At 46.5% G+C, this 22518-nt stretch overlaps 1 protein-coding gene across 5 annotated transcripts in view; it reads right to left on the bottom strand.

The window, feature by feature from the left end:
* Positions 1 to 22518, bottom strand: part of KIF26A (kinesin family member 26A) — a 265866-nt gene that overhangs the window by 234037 nt on the left and 9311 nt on the right. For 2 of the 5 annotated variants that reach the window (XM_033952050.1, XM_033952046.1), the window contains exons 1-2: positions 17446 to 17770; positions 5506 to 5760 (exon numbers count right to left, since the gene is read on the bottom strand). In XM_033952050.1, coding sequence (XP_033807941.1) covers positions 5506 to 5760; positions 17446 to 17580 — 390 coding nt within the window. In that variant the 5' untranslated portion in view covers positions 17581 to 17770. Of the gene's footprint in view, positions 1 to 5505; positions 5761 to 6011; positions 6368 to 17445; positions 17772 to 22518 lie in introns of those variants that run through there. The other 3 variants (XM_033952047.1, XM_033952048.1, XM_033952049.1) reach the window with 3 other exon arrangements.

Consider the following 22518-nt stretch of genomic DNA (forward strand, 5'->3'; position numbering starts at 1 on the left):
CCTAGGCAGAAATTTGCAAAGAGGTCCTAAGGCCTGTTATCAGGCCATGCTGCCTTCAATTTAGGCCAGGCTTGGGGGCCCAGAACAAGTACCCTGCTTGCACCCACCCCGCTAACGTCAGGCCTGCACTTACCTTCTCTTCAGGAAGCATTTAAGTGCAACAGTGACAGTGCATAGTAACTTACCATGCAATTAATACTCTTCTCCCTCCATATTATTCACGTTTTTTAGCTTGCTGGCTCCTCCCTCCAAATTACGTCAGATGCATAGAGAAATCGCTGATTCCAAGCGTTTACAGAGAAGATTGCTGATTCCCAGGTACAGGCCAGGTCTCCCACCATGTTATTCACGGTTTCACCATATTCCCAATGGATTTTAATAGAAAACAGCGAATAACATGTGAAAAAAGTTATTTGCGGTTTTTCTGAATTCGCGGGTCTGTTAATCCCCTATCACAGCGAATACGGAAGGAAAAGTATATAAACAGTCTAATTGACCTCTCACGTTCCACCCCTTTTCTGTCCTCTCCCACAGCAAGCAGTGAGTTATCACATAAATTACACTTCTCCCTCCGTATCCATGGGGGGTTAGGGGCAGAGCCAGCCCGTGAATATTAAAAAACCGTGAATAATATTCAGGCCGGTTCTTCCCCTAACCCCTGCTTCCCCCCCCCCCCTGGCTATTTTAAGCCCTGTAAGCCCCCCCTTAAGCCTTACCTGGTGATCTAGTGGGTTTTCGGGGCAAGAGCGATCTTCCCACGCTCCTGCCCCATGCAGATCACTCACAGGAAATGGCTGCCTTGAGCTCCTGTAGTCTCTCGAGCCATTTCCTTTGAGCGATCTGCATGGGGCAGGAGCGTGGGAAGATCACTCCTGCCCCTGAAAGCCCGCTAGACCACCAGGTAAGGCTTAAGGGGGGGGGGCTTACAGGGCTTAAAATAGCCCGAAAAATTAAAATGGGTTTTTGGGTTTAAAACCGCGAATAACCGAATCTGCGGATGCTGAAACTGCGGATTCGGAGGGGGGAAGTGTAGTACATGGTAAGTGTCACACACCCGATACCACCTGCTAATCCATGCACTAAATGTTTGCAGCACTTAATAAAACAAACCTCTATATTTTCTTTTTTTTAAAAAAAAAAATAAAACCAAAACTAACGTTACTATAGAAATGCTTTTTGCACTAACATTTAAACAATGTTCTACAAATTGCCTGTTATCTCGTAGCAAGTCACCAGGCACCTGCGTAAGGACAGACCAGAACAGGAATGCCTGCTTATTATGTCTTCTGCTGTCCTATTAAAGATATTCGATGCATTAGCGACTTTCCTTGATAAATGTACATTCAGGATAAATTGGCACAATAAGGATTCATAAAGTAGTATACTTTTAACAATGATGCTTGCCATAGTCCTTTCAGCTCAAGAACAATATTGCCTGCTGGTGTTTTGTATCAGTTTCTCAGAACTAGGTTGTCAGGATTTTAACAATGTGCCAGTTACTATATTATTAGCCTTTTTTTTTAATATAGGTTTTAAATTGCTGGGGGAGAAAGAGATTCGTTTACCAATCATCAAGTCCTAATGAAAGGCGGTCCTCTCCGAGGCTCAGGCAAGCAAGACCACCCAGACTGCTACTCGAAAGCTTATTTCCTTCCTCAAAACACCTGAGCAAGAGTCATAGACCTCCCAGCACATGTGTTTTCCCATGACAAAGATTCATTCACCTGTTATCTACTGATAAGACCCAGGACCTTTCAAGTACAGATAAGGAGTCAGGTAAAAGGCAGAAAAATTGCAGGCACTAATGTTCTTCTAGTGACGTCAGGAGGCTTCAGATTCAGAACAAGGGAAAACTAAACATCCAGCTCCGCTCATCGCTATCAAGCAACCTAAAACTTGAGACCACGCTCTAGAACTTTTTTCCCTTGAAAAAGAAAAAAAAAATGAATAAAATAATTTCAGTCATTGCTGGCCTTTCTGACACGGCAGCACAATGCAGCTCTAGACTATATATAAACACAATGGGAATATTGTAGATCAGACAGGAACTCCTTCAATGCCAATGAAGGTCAAGAGGGATTGACTTCCTCCTCAGACCCCGTTCTTGCTAGACACTGCATACAGCCAGCTAAGCATTGTTTTGAAAACAATCTGTTAATTCCAATGTTATCAAAAGCATAAAAACACATTTATATTCCTTGAAATTCAATTGCTTTGGATCTATGTTGGTTGCCAGATGGTCTGATCTCTGCAAATTGCATGGGCCCCATCCAGTGTCCAGAATTGCTAACTGCAAATTAGACCCACCCTCCCAAAGCAAAAGTGAAACAGCACAATCATTTTTTCAGCTGCATGTGGCCCTTTATAATCTATATCTACTCACTGGATGGCAGAATCTTCCTAGAAATTTTTTTTTTTTTAAATTAAAAGTTAAATGTAAATGATTCATATGCTAATAGCACCAATGTCTCTACTACTACCAAACATTTCTATAGTGTTACTAGACATACACAGAGCTGTACGAGAGGCCGCTGAAAAGTTCTCAGCCCAACCAAGAAGAGAATGTAATGTGGAGTCATGAAAATTACAAGTTATTCCACACATTTCTTCACACTTTTCCTTTCAATGGTATGAAATGAAACGAAAAGTGTGGAAAAACTTGTAAGTTTCATTCTCTTCTTGATTGAGCTGAGACCTTTTGTGATGTCATAATGCCTCATTCCACCAATGCCTAAGAGCCATCCTAATCGGTGATGTCACAATGGCTTGGTTTCCCTATACCTGTGCCCATTTACTAGATGCATTTGCCTCACTGAAATGAAAAAAGTGTCAAGAAATGGGTGGAATAACTTGCAAGTTTCACAGCTCCATCATTCTCGTCTTGGTTGGGCTAAGAACTTTTCAGCAGTACCTGGTACACATATGCAGGTACTTCTCACAATCTAAGTTTTTTTTTTGCACTGGGGCAATGGAGGGTTAAGTGACTTGCCCAGGGTCACAGGGAGCTGTAGTGGAATTTGAACCCCTCCCCATCAAAGCCTACTGCACTAACCAGTAAGCTGCTCCTCCATATCTCCAGCAGTGAAAGCAAACAGGATAAGCTATTACACATGGATTCATTTTTAGTCAATCTGATCACAGCACTGCTCTTTCGAGAATCCATAAAATGCATAGGGTGAGCTCCAGAAAATTCTCCATAAACCTTAGACTCATATATGCACTCAGTTCAACTAGCTATAGTATATAAAACCATATGTGTAGATATAGAGCCCCACAGTGGTAATGTGTGCATACACGCATATCTATTTCACAAATGTGTAAGAAAGGCTCATTACATAGCCACATGTTTGCAAAGAATACGTACATTTCTTTGTGGCCATCTTTATTTCCCCCCCAGGAAGGCATGTCAAAGCAGGTCTTATTTTTATTTCACCAATTCTAAATCCCCTCCCCACACACACACACTTTCTCTCTCTGAGCACCCCTAATATTGAGAAGCCACCTCCACTATAATATGGCTTGAGTTTCCATTTCTCACCTTTAGCACAAGCTTCTATCAACAAAGGTCACACATTCTTGTATCTTAATACAAATCAAATTTCCATCATTAAATTTCCAATATTAGAAACGTAGAGACAGGATGGAAGATAAAGGCCAAATGGTCCATCCGCAGTATCCACTATCTCCTCCTGTCCCTATTGGCTTAGGCTCTTTACACCTTCATTGTGATGTCATAGAACTTTATGATTACAGGCTAAAGAACTTTACGGTTATAGTAACATAGAAACATGATGGCAGATAAAGGCCACATGGCCCATCCAGTCTGCCCATCTGCAGCATCCTCCTCTCCCTAAGAGATCCCACGTGCCTGTCCCATGCTTTCATGAATTCAGACAGTCTTTGTGTCCACTATTCCAGGCATCTACTAATTTTTCTGTGACAACCCATCCTAATCACTCACACAACCCCCACAATAAAATAAATCCATTTCCAATAACACTTTAAAAAATGAAATGTTGCAACATAATCTGTTCCCACAATTTCTGAAAATAGCATTGTCTATCCTAGGGAGGTTAGCTCACAGCAGCCTAGCAACCCAAATCATGAATTAAAAGTTGGTTGTTCCCATGATTTCCTTACTAAAATTTTTTTTTTTTTTTTTTTTTAAAGCCAATTAAATCCTGGAAAAGAGAGTCCCCATATGCAGACCGTGAGAAGAATCTGTTGTGGTAGATTTGCACCATATCTATAACCCAGACAGGCCAAGCATGCACATGACTAAGGGCTCCTTTTATGAAGCCGCATTAGCGCTTTATTGCACGCACCTTTTTAGCGTGCGCTAACCCCCACGCTAGCCGAAAAACTACCGCCTGCTCAAGAGGAGGTGGTAGAGGCTAGAGCGGCCGGCAAATTAGCGCGCACTATTATGCACGTTAAACCGCTAACGCTGCTTCGTAAAAGGAGCCCTAAGATGAAGGAACATTCACCATAGGTACACAATGAAGATTGAAGGTAAAACCTTTTGGCATATTAACTTGCCGACTCTTCCGCAAAGATGTCAGATGCAGATTTTCAGCCACTTAAGATTCAACAGAAATTAACATCTTCCCCAAACTTTCTCTAATGCCATTCATGCATATAAATAAAGGGTGTCGGAAACAGCAGGAGCAAAGTTCTGGTCCTTTAAATCCCCTCCGCTCTGTGCTAGACTCTTGCAAGTCACCTAGAAATACAGCGCCCCCAGCCTTATAACGAGAAGAGCAACCAGGCACCCGCTTTACACAGCTCGAGGGCATGCCCGGCTATGAAACCCACACCAGCATCTTTTCCTAGAACTGCCAATTTGCCATTTCACCGATGTTCCTCGTTTCTAAAGAACAGACACATGGAGCTCTTCTAGCGGATTTGTCTCGAGGGTTTTCAGCACGTATAAAATAACATTGAAACGTTCGTATCTCCTACAGCTCCTACGTGCATGGGACACCCGAAGCAGAGGAGCTCTAACAGCTCCAGAGACTACCCCGGGGGGGGGGGAGGCAAGAATCCCAGCTCCGGCAGCTACAGGTAACACTCCAGACAGGGATCTCAGCTCCAGCAGCACCGGGGGTACCACCCAGAGTAGGCATCTGAGCACTGGCAGCACCGGGGCTACCACCCAGAGTAGGCATAGGAGCGCTGGCAGCACCGGGGGTACCACCCAGAGTAGGCATCTGAGCACTGGCAGCACCGGGGCTACCACCCAGAGTAGGCATCTGAGCACTGGCAGCACCGGGGCTACCACCCAGAGTAGGCATAGGAGCGCTGGCAGCACCGGGGGTACCACCCAGAGTAGGCATCTGAGCACTGGCAGCACCGGGGCTACCACCCAGAGTAGGCATCTGAGCGCTGGCAGCACCGGGGCTACCACCCAGGGTTCACAACTCTGGCAACACCTAGAATATACCCAGGGCAGGGGGAGGGAGGGGTCACGGCCGTGATCTTAGCTCCAGCAGAGTCTTGGCTTACCGTCAGAGAGCTGGGAAAGGCCAGTTTCAAGGCTTGCTTCTGAAGTTCGCCGACTTTGACCCGGCAGCTCCGACACCAGCCTCCTCTCCCGTCGCCTGCCCCCTCCGAGTGGCCGAATTCTGCCAGCGATCCAGCCCCAGCTCCCTCCGGAGGGGGGCGGCTGCCGCGCAGGTCCTCCTCCGCCGACTGCAGCCTCTTCCTGGGGGAGAGCTCGGGGGGCAGCGGCGCCTCCCGGCCGGGGATCCTCTCCGAGACCTGCAAAAGGAGCCGAGCAGAAAGAAATAGGGTAGCGAGCAGCACAGGCACACAAAAAAAAAAAAAAAGTACCTAGGCGACAGCCTATCGCTGACCTCACCCAGATGCGCTGCGCGGGTGTGGAGGGGGAGGTTGCGCTTTCCTAGCTTCCATCTACAATTTACTGCTAACCATTTCTATTTCCTGCACGACGAGCCCAAGCCAGAAACCTAGGAAAATCGCACGTGAATTGGAAAAACTTTGCAACTTACCGCAGGCGTGCGATTTGCGAATCGCAGAGCCCCTTGGCCCACGGCTGGGAACATCTCGGGCAGCAGAGCCGGGTTCGAAACCTCGATCGTGCCTTAATTAGCCCCGGGATGCAATAAACGAACCCATAGCGCGCTGCAAGACTTTTTGCTCCCCATCGCCAGATGCGTTCGCCGCTTACAGGGAAAGCAAGCGGGGGAGGGGTGGGGGGGGTGAAGTCTGGTGGTCCTCTGGGTGTGAGAATAAAGCGCCCCCCCCCCCCCGCTTCCACGGCACTTAAGTGATGTTCCCTCCCATGCTCTTTCACCAGAAGTAATAACGCGCGCGCACACACACACAAAAAGTTTGGGTTTCCAGTTTGCCAGAGCTCAGTCTGAGCCTGAAGGAGGGGAGGGGGAGGAAAAGGAGGGAGGAGTCATTTCCCAGCACCAGCCCAGGAACTGGACTAAAATCCCATGCAAGCTCCCGCAGCAGAGGAAACGGGGGGGGGGGGGGGGGGGGAGGACATTTTTCACCGATTCTCTCTAGATCACTGAGTGCTCCGGCCCAGGGCTGAGTGTCTTTAACAAATGTCGCTTTATTATTATGAGGCCATTCATGCAAAGGGTCAAGCTGCAACATAATATCTAAGAGGCAGCCTTAGGATTAGTGGGTAAAAGCCATACATCCGTTCTCGGCAGTTCATTTGATAGGCTTTCCCAAGAGGAAATTACGACGATATGAAAAGAATGTGTCGATGGCTAGTCTAAGGTTGGGAGGTGGGGGTTAGGCGACTTTTTGAGCCCTAGTCCCACCTGTGGAATAAAAGTGAGCCTTTTGAAATAGGACAGTCCCTGAAGTTTCCAAAAGGAAGGAGGGCATCTCTCTTTCCAACATCCCCCCCACACACACACTTAAGGGCAAATTCTATAAGAAGCGCCCAAAAGTTAGGCCCCGATTCTATAAAGTCTGCCTAAAGTTAGGCTGATAGCAGGGCTTAATTCAATTGAATAATAGGCTTAATCAACCCATGGATGGCCCAAATGACTCTCGAGGCTCCCACTTACCTCGACTTCAGAAAAACACTCAAAACTTATCTATTCAACAAACAAGCCCCGTAACGCCCCCCTCTCCGGAATTACCTGGCCACACGCTCGACCCTTTCCCCCCTCCCCCCCCCCTTTATTGATCGCTGTCTTCCTGCTCCCCTCCTTCTTCATCAGCCAAGTTCGGCTAAAGTTGTTGTAAATCCAATAAATTGTGGTAAATCGGCCCGTTCGGCCCTGCCCCCCCCCCCTCTATTGACCGCTTTCCTCCTTCTCTCCTTCCCACTTCCGCTTCTTCAGCCATGTTCGGCTGAAGGTGTTGTAAATTGTTTGTAAATCGGCATGTCAATGCGGATCCTAATGTAATTGTTATGAACCGCCTAGAACTCAATGGGCATGGCGGTATATAAGAATAAAATTATTATTATTATTATAATCAGTACCTACATTGGCACTTAAAACCTCACAAACAGCTTTAATTGGACTCAATTGAAAGTTAAGCGCCTAACTTGAAAAACTTGTTTCTATAAAAAAGTAGGTGCCTAGCCCAAACCATCTATACTAAAAGTGAGCGTGGTTAGGGGCAGATCATGGGCATGTTCTCAATTGAGGGGTTCATAGACAATGGCGCGAAAGACAAAAGCGCGCGCCGACAATTGAGCGCAGCGTGCGCCGCCGCGCCACTCTAAATTACAGTTTTTAGGGGCTCTGACAGGGGGTTTTGTTGGGGAACCCCCCCCCCCAGTTTACTTAATAGACATCGCGCCGGCGTTATGGGGAGGTTTGGGGGTTGTAACCCCCCACATTTTACTGTAAACTGAACTTTTTCCCTAAAAACAGGGAAAAAGTGAAGTTTTCAGTAAAATGTGGGGGGTTACAACCCCCCACACCCTCCACAATGTGGCGTGATGTCTATTAAGTAAAGTGGGGGGGGGTTCCACCCTCACACACCCCGTCGGAGCGCTAAAAACAGTAATTTAGAGCGGCGCAGCGGCACACACTGCGCTCAATTGTCTGGGTTCGCCTTTGTCCCGGTGCGCTTTTGACCTGACGCCCAAGTGAGGTGCCTCTTTGTGGCTCAGGTGCCGTTAGGCTCCGATATCTGCATCTAATATTAGGCATAGAACACTAGCATAAAGATGCTAAGTGCCACCTAAGCACACTTAGGCGACACTAAGCCTGATTCTATAATGGGTGCCTAGGTTTCATAGAATTGGTGCTTAACTTTAGACAGATTTTATAGAATCAGGGCCCTAATTAGGCACTGTTCAGCACGATTCAAGTAAAAATCGGGCGCCGTTTAAATGAATCATGCCGATCGGCATCTATTTTGGAGACGCCCAAGAAACAGGCCAGCTCTAAGCGCAACTAAAAGTTAGGTGCCCAGCTGAGCGCTTAAGCACGCTTAAGAGCAGCGATTCTGCAACCCGGCGCCTGACATGTAGCCACGCCTAACGTGCATAGCACTTTTTTTTTTTTTTTTTAAGGCCGCCTTGTTACAGAATCGCACTTTCTTGATAGGCGCCTATGTTTCAATCGGGTGCTGATTAAAAAAAAGAGCTCGTTATTCAATTTGGATAGGCGCCTATCTAGTTGGGCGCCTCCAAAACAGGTGCTTAACTTTAGGCACTGGGTACAGAATTTGGGCCTTAATCCTCCTTTGCCCCAGGTACATTATATAGATTGTGAGCCCACCAGGACAGATGGGGGAAATGCTTGAAGAACCTGTAGGTAAACCGCTTCGAATGCGGTTGAATAATTACAATATGGCGGTATACAAGTCCCCGTCCCATTCCCCAATCCCACACACACAGAAGATGCCTTCAGGCCTCCTCACTCCTAGACTGCGATTGCTAAAACGAACGTTGGTTTTTTTTTGTTTTTTTTGTCATACAAATGAAAGAACAAAAGATATTCCACATATTACACTATTATCTATAAAGGTAACATAAATATCATTCAATAATTTCATTTTCCTGCATATAATAATATCATACTATACAATACAAATAAAGAATAAAGTTACCCAAATATCACTATCAATATTTATTCCCCTCATGGTGCTCAAAAAGGAGTTCTCTTGTCTCCAAAGCCGACTCCTCCCAACCTGGGGTGGTAGCCCAGTTCAGTCCTTGGGCATGACCTTTGCCGTATAATAACAGACGCATTGCACATTGACCTCCCTCCCATAGATCTCGCCCCATTCAAAAGTGCATTTTTTTTTTTTTAAGGAGTTAAGGCTGAGAAAGATGACTGGATGCACAAAGTATCTGGCATAGAAGTAATAGTTGTAGTAAATTAACTTATTTATTTGGATTTTCCTCACACTTTTTTTTTTCGGTAGTAGCTCAAGGTGCACTAAGGCCCTCTTATTAAGGTGCACTAAGCATTTTAGCACGTGTTTATTATGCACTAAATCAACACACACGCTAAACGCTAACATGTCCATAAGATAACATGCACACGTTAGCGTTCAGCGCGTGTTTGGGGGGGGTGCTAAAAAGCATAGTGCACCTTAGTAAAAGAGAGGGGGTAAGCATTACAGAATCTATCATCTACTTTCTGAACTGGTCACAGATCACGTGTCCCTTCAGCTCACAATCTCTGTCTTCCAAATATGCATCTTTCATTTGGGGGGGGGGGGAACCCCAACAGATCCGAATCTTCCACTTCACTAAAACAGTGGTATTCATACATTGAAATTCTGCAGTGTGGTGAACAGGTGAGGATTTAGCATGCCCCTAATATGTACGAGATAGGTGCACATGATAGAAATCAGCTACTCTTGCATGACCTAAAACCTCAGAGAGATCCATAACTGACATGGTAATGTTCACACAAATTTCCACTGGCACTCCTTCTCGGTGGAGGAGTGACCTGATGGAAGCAGCAGGGAGCTTTGAAAGCCAGGAAAGTCCAGTTTAAACCTCACTGTGGGTCCTTGTTTTCTGCACAAGTCCATTGCCTCAGGTGCCAACTCAAGGGCCCTTTCACCAAAGCTTAGCACTCACTGATGCAAAGTAATGTGTGCCAAGTGCCCTGTGGTCCATACGCATGAAATAACACACTACGCTAAAGTTAAAAAGGGCCCCTTCGATTGTAAGTCTTCTGGGGACAGAAGAGTGCCTACTGTACCTGAATATAACTCACTTAGAGACTGACCAAATTTCAGTTTTGGTGCTGAAACTGACCCAAATTCTAATTCAGTCTTTTGGCTCAAAATGGAAACTCTGGGGCAACCCCTGCTTCCTCCTCCCCCCCTCCTCCCCTCCTACCAGACCCTGGAGCAGTTTCCATTCGAGGTCCGAGATCTCCCCAGAAAATAATGAGGCTCCTGAATATGCCACCCTTTCCTTAAAAGCATTGGTGGGACAAGGAGCAATCTGCACTCTCTTGCCCCTGCCGGTTCAGTTGTCAACATGGCGGCTAGGAGTCTCGTTAGCCAGCAGCCGTGCTGGGATTTGGAACCTGCATGAGCAGAACTGATTGTCTATCCGTGCCAGCTCCAATCTCAACATGGCTGCTATGACTTCTGGTGGCAGTCTCCCGAGTCTACCACTTGACGTCCTGGCACTATGTTGACAGTGAAGCCGGCAGGGGGCACGGGTACACCATCAATAACACGCAGGACGTTTGCGCCCCGACAATTCTGCTCTGTCAAATGCGCGCACCGACAAGTGCGTGCATGAAGAGAGCAGGATTTTCGGGACAAAATTGTATGTGTAGTGGGGGGGGGAGTTTGCAGCAATCTTCAAATTGAGAGCGCGTCGACATCCCCCTGAAGGAGAGCACAATTGTAATGGGGTGGGGTTCCCCACACACAAAACCTCACAACCCAACCCCTTAGAGCGGAAGAGCAAAAATGGGAAAAGAGCGAGTTGTAAGTGTAGTGGGGGGTTCCCGCACACACACCCTCAATGAGAGCGTGAGTGTGTTGGGGGTTCCCCCCAAACCCCCCCCTCAAGAATACAAACAAGAAGGCATTGGGGCGGCGCACATTTGTCCTATGTGGAAATGTCATGGAGGAATTGTTGGCATGTCAATGTCCGCGCATTTGATGGGTCAAAGGGGGCACGTGTGGTGCGCCCCTGCCCCCACTGCACTTACAATGCTTTCAAGGTAGGCCAGAGGTGAAGGGTCTAGTCCCATAGGAAGAGGGGGTTCTACTGGAGCCACGCCTTGTCTTTGTTCTGGGGAGGGATAGATCTCGGAGGTGAGAAGTTCCTATTTGGGGGGGAAGGAGGGAGGGAGGAGGTGCAGTGCAATTTCATTAACAGTTTCCTTTTGGGCTGAAACCTAGCAACAAAATGCAGATCGCAGGTTTGGTTTCAGTCAAAACTGAAAAAAAAAAATAAAATAAAATGGTTTTGTTCAGAATCTAAACTCACCTTGAGCTACAAGTGGAAAATGTGTTATCTAAACCAGTGATTCCCAACCCTGTCCTGGAGGAACACCAGGCCAATCGGGTTTTCAGGCTAGCCCTAATGAATATGCATGAGAGAGATTTGCATATGATGGAAGTGATAGGCATGCAAATTTGCTTCATGCATATTCATTAGGGCTAGCCTGAAAACCCAATTGGCCTGGTGTTCCTCCAGGACAGGGTTGGGAACCACTGATCTAAACCCCAAAACCCCATCTTTTTCCTCTTCCTCCTTCCTGGCCTTTACTGGGAATTTTCCAAAAAAGGCCAACATGAGGTATCCTCTGCAGGGCTCTTGGGTTGAATCGCAGGGGAAAAGAAGGAGACAGCAGAAGAGCTGGCTTAACCATTAGGTCAATAAGGCAGTTGCCTAAGGTGGCAGTTTCTGGGGTGCAGTGAGGGGTAATTACATTCAAGGGAAAACATCAGACCAAACCTTGTCCTGGAGACACCTCCATCCAGTCAGGCTTACAGGATGGATCCACGATGACTATTCATGAGAGCGATTTGCACGCACTGCCTCGACTACAAACAAATCAGTGTGCGAAACATAGTTCTATATCGGGCTGAAATGAATCGTTTGCTGATATACTGAACGCGAGCGTGAACTTTTCTGGAACGACGAGAACTTTTGGAATTGAGACTCTGGTATATCAAGTATGGATTGTTGTTAGCTGAGAAGAGACAACGCATTAATCGGTATTAAGAAGAATTTTATTGAAGAAAAGAGGACCTTTGTGATAAGTGCATTGAGGGGGAGGGTCTTCATTATTATTATTGTTATTATTATTATTAGCACTGTTTTAAATAATGAAGTATGATGAATGTGATGTGATGGGAGTATTTAGGGTGAATAATAAAATATTTATGAAGAACATTGTATGATATAGGCCCTCTTTTACTAAGGTGCGCTAACCGATTAGCGTGCACTAATTGATTTAGCGCATGCATGCTAATCGGTTAGAGCACCTTAGTAAAAGAGGGGGATAGTGTTGAATAGCTTCCTAGGTATTTAATATAAATATTCATTGGGGATATCCTAAGTATAATGTCTGTTTTATGCAGGTTTGTTCTGGGAAGGGTGATGTTGGAGAAATCACGATTGCTGAGTTTAATTATCAAACCATCAGCAGAACAGGTTTTCAGGATATCCAGAATGAATATTCATTTTGGAAAGCCAAAAATCTGACTGGTATTTGACAGTTGGAGGGAGGGAAAAAAACAAAGCTGAAGGTCTGACTTGGCATCTTATTCCCTCACACCAGCCCTAAAACCGAACAGATCGGCAATCCTTTTAAATTCTCAGCCATTTTCTTATCTAGCACTTTTCCAGCTGCATTCCCACCTACCCATTTCTAGTGAGGGCGATAGGCTAAATGGAAATACATTTGATAGACTTGTGTCCTTCCAATATTTCAATTCCCTAGTTGGCATCAGTGACGTAGCCATGAGGGGGGGGTCTCTGGGACCTAGTTCCCCCCTGCCCCCAGGTTGAGCTCAGGCCCCTTTCAAAAATTGCATTACCAGATTCATGGCTGGCAGGGATGCTTAAACCCCACCAGCCCAGAAAGATTCATAGCCTGAGATCCCGCCCATGCTCAAAAGCTGGCAGTGTGCTCCAATCACGGAGGCCAGCACTTCTGTGCATGCTCACTTCGTGCATTTCAACTGAGCATTTGCGGGAGTGCCAGCATCAGGGGTTGGAACATTCTGCTGGCTTTCTCACTGCTTCTGTAGCATGGGCAGGGGCTCTGTCAGAGAATCTCCAGCTGACAGGGCTTGAACATCCACACCAGCAAAGATATGATTCTGTGGGAGGAGAATGAGAAAAATGCTTGCCCCCCCAACCACTTCTAGGTCCCCCACCCCCCAAAAATAAACATATATATATATATATTCTAGCTATACCCCTGGTTTGTATGCTTTCAAAATGCCTGACTGCAGTATGTAAAGTTATGTTTGTTGGTCTATGGGTATAAGCTGACAGCAGAACTTTTTGGGCTATGAAGATATTCCGCACAAGTGCCCGGATCAATGTCGGGGAAAAATAGCACATCTTTGTCTGCCTGGATAGTTAACCAGGTACCAGTGCTAAACATCAGCCCTATTTGGGTTTCTACTGGATAAAGTCCAGAGCTGAATATCCAGGCATAAGTTTAAATGCCCCCATCAGCATAAAAAAAAAAAGAGGGCAAATCACAAAGTTTAAATGTAGGGGGGAGGGGAGCTATGTATTTGAGCAATGTTATTGCTTAATGTGAGCAGAGCATCCCTGTCATAACAGCCTGAGCCAAGACGCAGCAAGGGCTATGCTATGGGCAGATCAGCCAAATTACAACACCTAGCTACAGGATGGATACTAACTTTGGGATGGGATGCATGGAGACCCAAATCTATATTTATATGGCAGGTTATTATTAATATATCACATATAATGAGCTACAGTGGGTAGGGGAGTGTGTGGCGCAGTGGTTAAAGCTACAGCCTCAGCACCCTGAGGTTGTGGGTTCAAACCTATGTTGCTCCTTGTGACCCTGGGCAAGTCACTTAATTCCCCCATTGCCCCAGGTACATTATATAGATTGTGAGCCCGTCGGCACAGACAGGGAAAAATGCTTGAGTACCTGAATAAATTCATGTAAACCGTTCTGAGCTCCCCTGGGAGAACGGTATAGAAAACTGAATAAATAAATAAAATAAATAAAAAATAAATAAAAATAAATTCTTTGGAGAACTCACAATCTATGTGCTGGGGGCAATGGGGAGAGTTAAGTGACTTGCTCAAGATCACACAGAGCTGCAACAGGATTTAAACCAGGACCCCATGAGTCTCACAGACCACTGCTGGCATCATTACCTCCACCCAGGGTGAATCTGCAACCATGATAATACATCGGGTGGCTTGTTTTGAGAAAGGGTTGCTTGATATTGATGCGGTCACCCTTGTTGCCATCAAATAACTGACTTCAGCGCTTTTTTTTTTTGTCATTTACTCCAGTGTGTATTGACTGTATTAAATTCTGTAGGGATTAATCACGCCTGCCAATATTATTGCATTGTCTCAAAGGGAGGCAAGCTCTATAGCACCATGCAAGGATATTAGCAGCAAATGTGAGAAATTGGCCTGGATGCCCAACATATACCCAGAATAGAGAGGTCCATGCTTATGTTATGGGCAAGAGAAATCTAATTTGGAGATCTATTCCCCAGAGAGACCATTTATACAGTTTCACACAAGTCCGACTGGGTCTGTAAACCTTGAAAGGACCAACAGGTTTAGCTTGATTGATTCGAGCGCATGACTTCTCAGGAACCTCCTAATGTAGGTGTATATGGTCCTGTCTCCTAGGTTTAAAATAGAGACAACTAGCTCTGAGAACAAAATGCTAATACTACATTTTCCATCACAAAAGCGAGTATTTTTTTGGATTGGATCCCCACAACACTAAGCCAAGAGTTCATTCCACGGGCTTCTCTCTGGTCATGCTGCAGTTCCTGACGCTGCAGCGCCATCTGCCGAAAGGAAACTGCAAAACGCTGAGTCCTAAGCTTGGGCTGCATTTTTTTTTTTTTTTTTTTTCTGCTACTCGCAAACCCAGAGCCCCATAGGGCGTAGTCACTGAAGAGATGGTGAAATGTCAAGCTTAGGTCCATTTTTAAAGTCTACTATTATTCTAAAAGGTGCGCATTTATTTCATTTCTGTCAAACGGGGGATGGAAACTAGTCTCTGATTAAAAAAAAAAAAAAAGGCCAGAAAGGATGGCGCTAAATCACCCTACAAGTGAGTGGTCTTTCTCACCCTAAGGAACTCCAAGGGGGCAAAGCACCACGATCCCTGCTCGCCGACTGTGCAAATCTAATGCATTTCTTTGTTTTATTTGACAAAGAACAGTGAAGCCACATACCCAGACAATATGGACAGAAGACAATTATGTGGCTTTGGATTCTCCTCCTCGTTAGGCTATCTTTTCAAGGGATCCAGTAATTAGTGATCATTATAAGCCATCCTACTTTCACGAGCAAAGGAATTAGTTATTCTCCCCCCCCCCCCCCCCAAGCAACAAATCTCTGAAATGTAACCTGGCTGATGGGGGGGGGGATTTCACAGCCATTACTTAGTGGCGTGAAATATACAAGCATGCTAGTGAAGAAGTGCAGGCAGCAGGGCTCCTCCCCGCCCTCACTTCCCTCCGCTTAATCCTACCAAGGATGAGTTTCCAGCGGCAGCAGCAAGTGGAAAAAAAATAAAAACCTCCCTGGACAACACTCCTCCTGCTCGGTTCCTTTTCACACTTAGAAATTCTGTCCGGAACGGCGGCCTAAGAGGCTCTGAGCTCAGCAGAGGGTGAAATATTCTATGTGCTTTTTAAAAAGATCAGGGGCTGGAGGGAGGATGAACGCCTCGAGGGACAGACAGACTCACCTAGGGTTAGGGATGTTTGTGAGATCCTCTATCTCCCCTCTCACCCCCCCCCCCCCCCACACACACACACACACACACAGTTTTTGTCTTTTGTTGCAGTGGATGTTTATCTGCAATTTTGCTTTGTGTGAGACGTGTTGGGTACAGAGCGTTGTGTGTGGCATTGTGTCGTGATAACTATTGCGATATCCAGCTCTGTGTCGTGAGAACTATTGCGATATCCAGCTCCGTGTCCATGACTTATCATATGCATCCGTTTTTGTTCTGTACGCTCATTTGTGTCTCTTCGGTTGTGCGTGCAACTGGTATGTACGAAAGCGTGTGTGTTTTTGTTTGACTCTTTTTCAAGGGGGGGGGGGTCCCATTGTAAGCAAAGAAACCAAGTCAAAGGTATGCAGAACGTCTTGATGCCAGGCATAGCAATGGTTTATCAAGAGTTGTGTGCCATGTGCCTATGTGGGGGCATCGAGGTGAATGCTTGTGTACAGGGATTGTTAGTGAAAGGTGCGAAGCGCAGCGCACCTGCTCTCAGCAATATGCCTGAATAGGATGATAAAAAGCCCAGGATTTTTTTTTTTTTTTTGGGGGGGAGGGGGAGGTAAGCCATCCTCCTTCCAGCCCTGCCTCCATGTTCTCTAGTTGCTGATGCTATGTTGGGGAAATATTAGTAGGACCACGGCCTCGGTGACCCACCCTATTCCTGTCTCCGTAGCGCATTAAATAGAGCTGAAAAGACGGGGGTCCCTTCTGGGAAGCTCAGAAGCATTGAAAATGTTTTTCGCCCATTCTACTTCTGGAAGACCATCGTAGGTGCGGGCAGAACTTTGCCACCCTGAAGAAACGCCGGATCTTGGGGTGGGGAGGGGAGGAGAAGAGGGGAAGAAAGATTTAGAAAAGCCCGGCTTACTTCTAGGCTTAGTTCTCAGGTTACAGCACACGCTAAGGCTGCCGTAACTCAGCGAGCCCTTCTCACACGCCTCCTGGATGAAAAAAACCTCTTGTCTATTTTCTCCGAGCTATTTTTATATAAACCGAACGGCCCCATAAATCTGTCTCCGAAGGGAAAAAAACAAAACAACTGCGAACCAGGGCTACTTGGCACGTTTGCAAATTAAGCCTGGCACCGGCGGGCTCTTAGTCTCACGCTTTTTTTTTTTTTTCCTAATTCTCTTGATAACCTGTAACCCGTTCTGTTTCAGCCCCAGCCATCGCGGCTGACGAAACTTCCAAAAGGGAAACTTCCAAGGTTGGGGTTTTAAAATAGGGTTACACCGAATTTGGGGGCTTTTCATCCGTACACAGCCTAATATTTCCAAGAGCGAGAGCAGCGTCAAAACTAAAAGTTTTTACACCGGCTAGAGCCCTGGAGAAACCAGCTCCATGCCTCGACCCCCCCCCCCCCCCCCCCATTCAGCAAATGGACAGCGCCTGTGTGCACCGGACGGGACGGAGTGGGAAGCCCAGAGCTATAAGACAAACTTGGCGGGGCTTTTATCTTGGAAGCGTCCAATCGGAGGGGGGGCGGAAGCTGAAGCTCTCTGGACAAACTCTTCCGTCCGCTTACCTTTCCTCTCCTCCTCAAGAGATGGCTGGTAAATCCAAAGATGATCTCGGAATCCAAACACAGGGCTCCTAGTTCCAAAATGCTGGGGTTAGTCCTGTTGGCGTTGGAGGGTTCCGGGGAGTTCTGAGAAGCCATAGTTTTGGTGCTGGTGACTCCCTGAGCAATGTTGGGGGTGGGGGTGTTACTCCTTCATACCGGCAGAGCGTGCTAAGATATGTTTTTTTTGGGAGGGGGGGTTGGCGTTTGGAGCAAAAAACGCAGTAAATCCAAGCAATGCGCTTCAGTCTCGGGCGCACCTTTCTAATGAGCTCATAGTGCTTCAGCAGCACTTCCCCCCCACCCCCACCCCTTCAAGGTCCCATCAAAGGCTTCAGCCTATTCCAGCAAGGATCCTGCGGGCGAGCGAGAGCCCGAGTGCAGAGTAATCCGCCCAGAGCCATCAAGCCCGCTCTCGTTGCCGGGGCTCGCGCTCTCCGGGCCAGCAATTCCTGAAGGAAAGGGCCACCAGTGGCCACCTTTCGCTCGCCAGCCACAGCCACGGCATCTCTCTCCCCCTTCTAGTTCCCCGCGCAGGGCTTCCAGCAGGTCAACATTCAGGTGGCAAAAAAGCAAACCATCAAACGCCACCACTTCCTCCCCCCCCCCCCCTTTTTTGGAGAGTCAGATTAATCAGAGAGTGGCATTCAAAGGTATTTTTACACACACCAATCAGATGCTCAGTGGTTGCAATGGTTCCCCGAGGTCTGACCGTTTAAAATCCGTGCTTGTCAAACTAGGAGCCGCATGGGGGGGGGACTCAGATACTCTTTTTCCCCCCTCGAACAATTTGAAGTAAATAAAGCTGGGTTCTGCTCTAGGCTTCACCTCGAAAAGTAGAAATTGCAGCAGCTGCCTCGCACCAAATGCATCGGGCAGGGAACGCGTTCTCTTCTTTGCAGTTTGCTCTGCCAGTTGCACTAAGTTGGGCAGAGCTGAGCCCTGGCACCGGAGATGCGCCTGAGGGCGGTCTCAACTCCCCCCCCCCCCCCTTTCCCTCCAAAGCCAGGGAGCAGAAGCTAATTGCCGGCTGTCAGTTTCCCACAGCCCGCGAGCCAATCCCGGCGGGGTTTACCCTTCGCACGTGACACCAGCCGGGATCCAGACATGCGGCGCGAGCCCCGAGTGTGTCGCCGCGTGGCTTGAAGGCGCGTTTACAAAAGCGGATCGGCTAATCCCTGAGAAGTTTTAATCCTGCGTCTCGTGTGTGTGTTTGGTTCCCAGTTTTTGTACAGAGTAGTCGTCGTATGTTGCACGGAGAGGGGTTTTCTTTGAAAGAGCCCGTGAGCAAAAAAAAAAAAAAAGCACATTCAGCGTCGCCTAAGGAAGCTCCTCTTTTGAAAACAAACTCCACAGGCGTCGGTGATCATCCGACACCACCTGGACTGGGTCAGCTTTCTAGAGAAAGAGAACAGATCGAGATATCCGGGTTTTACTTCCATGGAAAGCATTGCTTCTATATAGTTGTCATTTCTCTTTAATTTTTGTGCGATTTCCTTACACATCCAGGGTGGGGATATATTACTACTTTAAATAAGAGTGAGTTATTAGAAGAATACTTGCATTTATATTATTAAGTAAAGGGGGGGAAGGATTACTTTGGAATATTTCTCAAAGAGTGCTTTTCTTGATTAGTTTTACGTTCAGATTCATTATGTATTGCACTGTTGCTACTTGAAAATCAATAAAGATTTATAAAAAAGAAAAGAAAGAAAGCAATGGAAGTAAAACCCGGATGTCTCAATCCATCCTCCTTTCTCTGTATTTAGATATTTAGTTCAAGATCCACCACCTCACCCACCCAAGCAAGTCATACTCTCCTAGTTCAGTGAAGGGGATATAAGTTCAAGAGGAGAGAGCAAAGAGGCTTTCAAGGACATCCTTAAGATCAACATGAAGGAGTGCAATATGGACGCTAACTTCAAGGACTCAGCCCTTGGAAAACCTAAACAGCACCACAGTCTGTGCGGCAGGCACCTGTGGTTAGGGCATTTTAATAGTCACTTTCACATTGGTTCACTCCTACTTTGATTTCTGACATTTCCTATCTTTGGTGCCATTCTTGAGCAGTGCACGTGGATTTTTCAGCAGTTTGTTGTATTAACGGTGCTCTTCATATGTACATTTTTAGTTTAAACATTCTTACATTAGTTATGGCTTTTGTTTTACTTTCACACAGTTTTCAATTCTGTTATTATATCACTAGTCTTTAAGCCCGTTACATTAACAGGTGCTAGAATAGATGTATCTGTCTTTCTTTCTGTCTCTCTGTCTCCTTAGCCGCTGTTTTTCTTTCTCGCTCCTTGGCCACTGTCTGTCTGGCCCCCTGTCCGTTTGTCATTCTTTCTGTCTGTCTCTCTGTCTCTCTCCCTGGCCCCCTGCCTATCTCTCTCTAGAACCCCCTCCCCCCAGCAAACTAAGATTGCTGCCTGCCCCCAGCACACCCTTCCCCCCAAAGCAGCCCCTTTTCCCTCTCCTCCTCCACTTCCCTGTGCAGCAGTAGCAGCCAGACGCCTCACAGCACCTCGAAGGACACCCTCCTGCTGTTGCTCTCACCGCCGCACACGCCGCAAGCCGCAAATGGAACATGGTACAGAAGCACAAATCACAGCGGCAGGGATCACGCCGTTTCAACTGCGCATGCGCGGGTAAGGGGTTTATTATACAGGATGCATGTTTATTCCCCATGCGTGACTGAGCATTAGCTTTCTTACTCTTCAGTTCATTATGGATGATGTTTTTCATATGGGTTTATCAGGAACATGTATCTTGTGGAGCGATCAGGGTTTTCTTTTTTAAGTCCATCCAAAAAGACTTAAGCTTTTGTGATTTATGAACATTCTTCGTGTAAGCATTATCATTCACGCATTATCTCTGTTGCACATTTTGTCAGTAACCTACAAATATTGTGGGACATATCAGGTATGTTGTGTTTCTACTTAATTTGTGTGATTATGCACTCTGCTGTTCTCTTGACTGTTTTATTATGTGCTGCATCTTATTTCTATTTACACATATTTATTTATTTATGTTATTTACCTTCCATTGACAAATTCATTAATTAAATATAGGGATATCCTTTTTTTAAAAAAAAAATTTGCTGTGTTTGCTTCCGTGTTTTCCCAAAATAAGACGAGAGGTTGGATAGGCTGGGGCTCTTCTCTCTGGAAAAAAGGAGGCTCAGGGGAGATATGATAGAGACCTTCAAGATCATGAGGGGCATAGAGAGGGTGGATAGGGACAGATTCTTCAGGCTGAAGGGGTCAACAGGCACGAGGGGGCATTCGGAGAAACTGAAGGGAGATAGGTTCAGAACAAATGCAAGGAAGTTTTTTTTTCACCCAAAGGGTCGTGGACACTTGAAATGCGCTACCGGAGGAAGTGATCAGGCAGAGTACGGTACAAGGATTCAAACAGGGATTGGACGGATTCCTGAGGGATAGGGGGATCGTGGGATACTGAGAGAGGTGCTGAGATGTAACACAGGTATAGAAAGCTAACCAGGTAATAAGTATAGAAATCCAACCAGGTCGTGCATGTGCAAGACCGGAGGGTTAGGACTTCGATGGGAAGATAGGACTCAATGGGAAACCAAGGTGGCAAGGGGGCCCCTTCTGGTGACTCAGACAGGCCGTGACCTGTTCGGGCCGCCGCGGGAGCGGACTGCCGGGCAGGATGGACCTATGGTCTGACCCGGCGGAGGCACTTCTTATGTTCTTAAGACACTATCTTATTTTTTTGGGGGGGATGTCTTTTTTTTCATGTACAATGATCATCTCTCCCTTCCTCTCCTCCGCCCCCAATCCTCTTTCCTTTCTCTCCCCCACATGTGCAGCATCTTTCCTCCTCTCTCACCCATCCCCTTGTGCCTTCCCTCCACAGCATCTTTCTATCACTCCCTCTCATCCCCCCCGTGAAGCAGAACCCTTGGGCAGCATCTTTCTATCCCCTCTCCCTCCCTCCCATCCCCCCCTTGCAACATACCTCCCTCCAAATAGCAGTGTCAGCAGCACTCTAAACAGGCTGCTTCACGGTCTTCTCCCACCGAGGTCTTCCCTGTGCCGTGTTGCTGATGACATCATTAGAGATGCGGCAGAGGATAGGACCTGGTGGGAAAAGACCGTGAAGCAACCTGTTTAAAATGCTGCCGACGCTGCTGTTTGGAAGGAGGTATGTCGGTCTCGCTGTGGAAGGATCGGCGGGGTTCGGATTAGAGGCAGAGATGGAAAGATGCTGAGCAGGGGGAGGGGGAAATGCAGGGACATTCGGGAGAGGCTTTAGGGGTGATCTAACTTGGGCTTATTTTTGGGGTAAGGCTTATATTAAGACCTATCCTGAAAATCATGCTTGGGCTTATTTTTGGGGTAGGTCTAATTTCGGGGAAACACGGTATGTGCTTTTGTATACATTATTTATGTATAGTATATTTTTAGTTCTGCTGATTTTTATGGATCCATTACAGTTTTGAGATTATTTATGTTTTAATATTAATTATGGGCTCCTTTTACAAAGGCATCAAAGCATTTTCCCCATTGGACCATGGTAGAAACCTCTACTGCAGCTTTGTAAAAGCCAGCATATATTAATTTATAACATTCAGTTCATGTTTTCATATCAATGTGTTTTTATTTTTAGAAATATTTGAACTCCTGATGCAGGCTTCATAGCCGAAACACGGCCCATGTCAGGTCCATTTCTGCTCCACACTGCATATATTCCCATTAAAGTGCTCTTCAGCTTGATGACGGGTCCTCTGCTGTTTTTTGTTTGTTTGCTTGCCTTGGCTTTTTGTGGAGTCTTATTCTCCTGAGATTTCAACCAAACTTGTTATACATATGACTTACAATCTGGGAAAAATACTGTGGGGGAGGGAAGGGGTGACATGTACAAGTTATCGAAAATGACAGATATTATTGTCTACCTGAGCCCTGCACAACATACAGCTCCTGGGCCACATTCGGCCCAAAACATCTCTCACTGCGGCCCAGCTCTCTTCTCTCCTGCTCCCCAATTTTGGAGCCCAGATTTCTTCCTGCT

Source organism: Geotrypetes seraphini, chromosome 7 (assembly GCF_902459505.1).
Source record: "Geotrypetes seraphini chromosome 7, aGeoSer1.1, whole genome shotgun sequence".
NCBI lineage: Eukaryota > Metazoa > Chordata > Amphibia > Gymnophiona > Dermophiidae > Geotrypetes > Geotrypetes seraphini.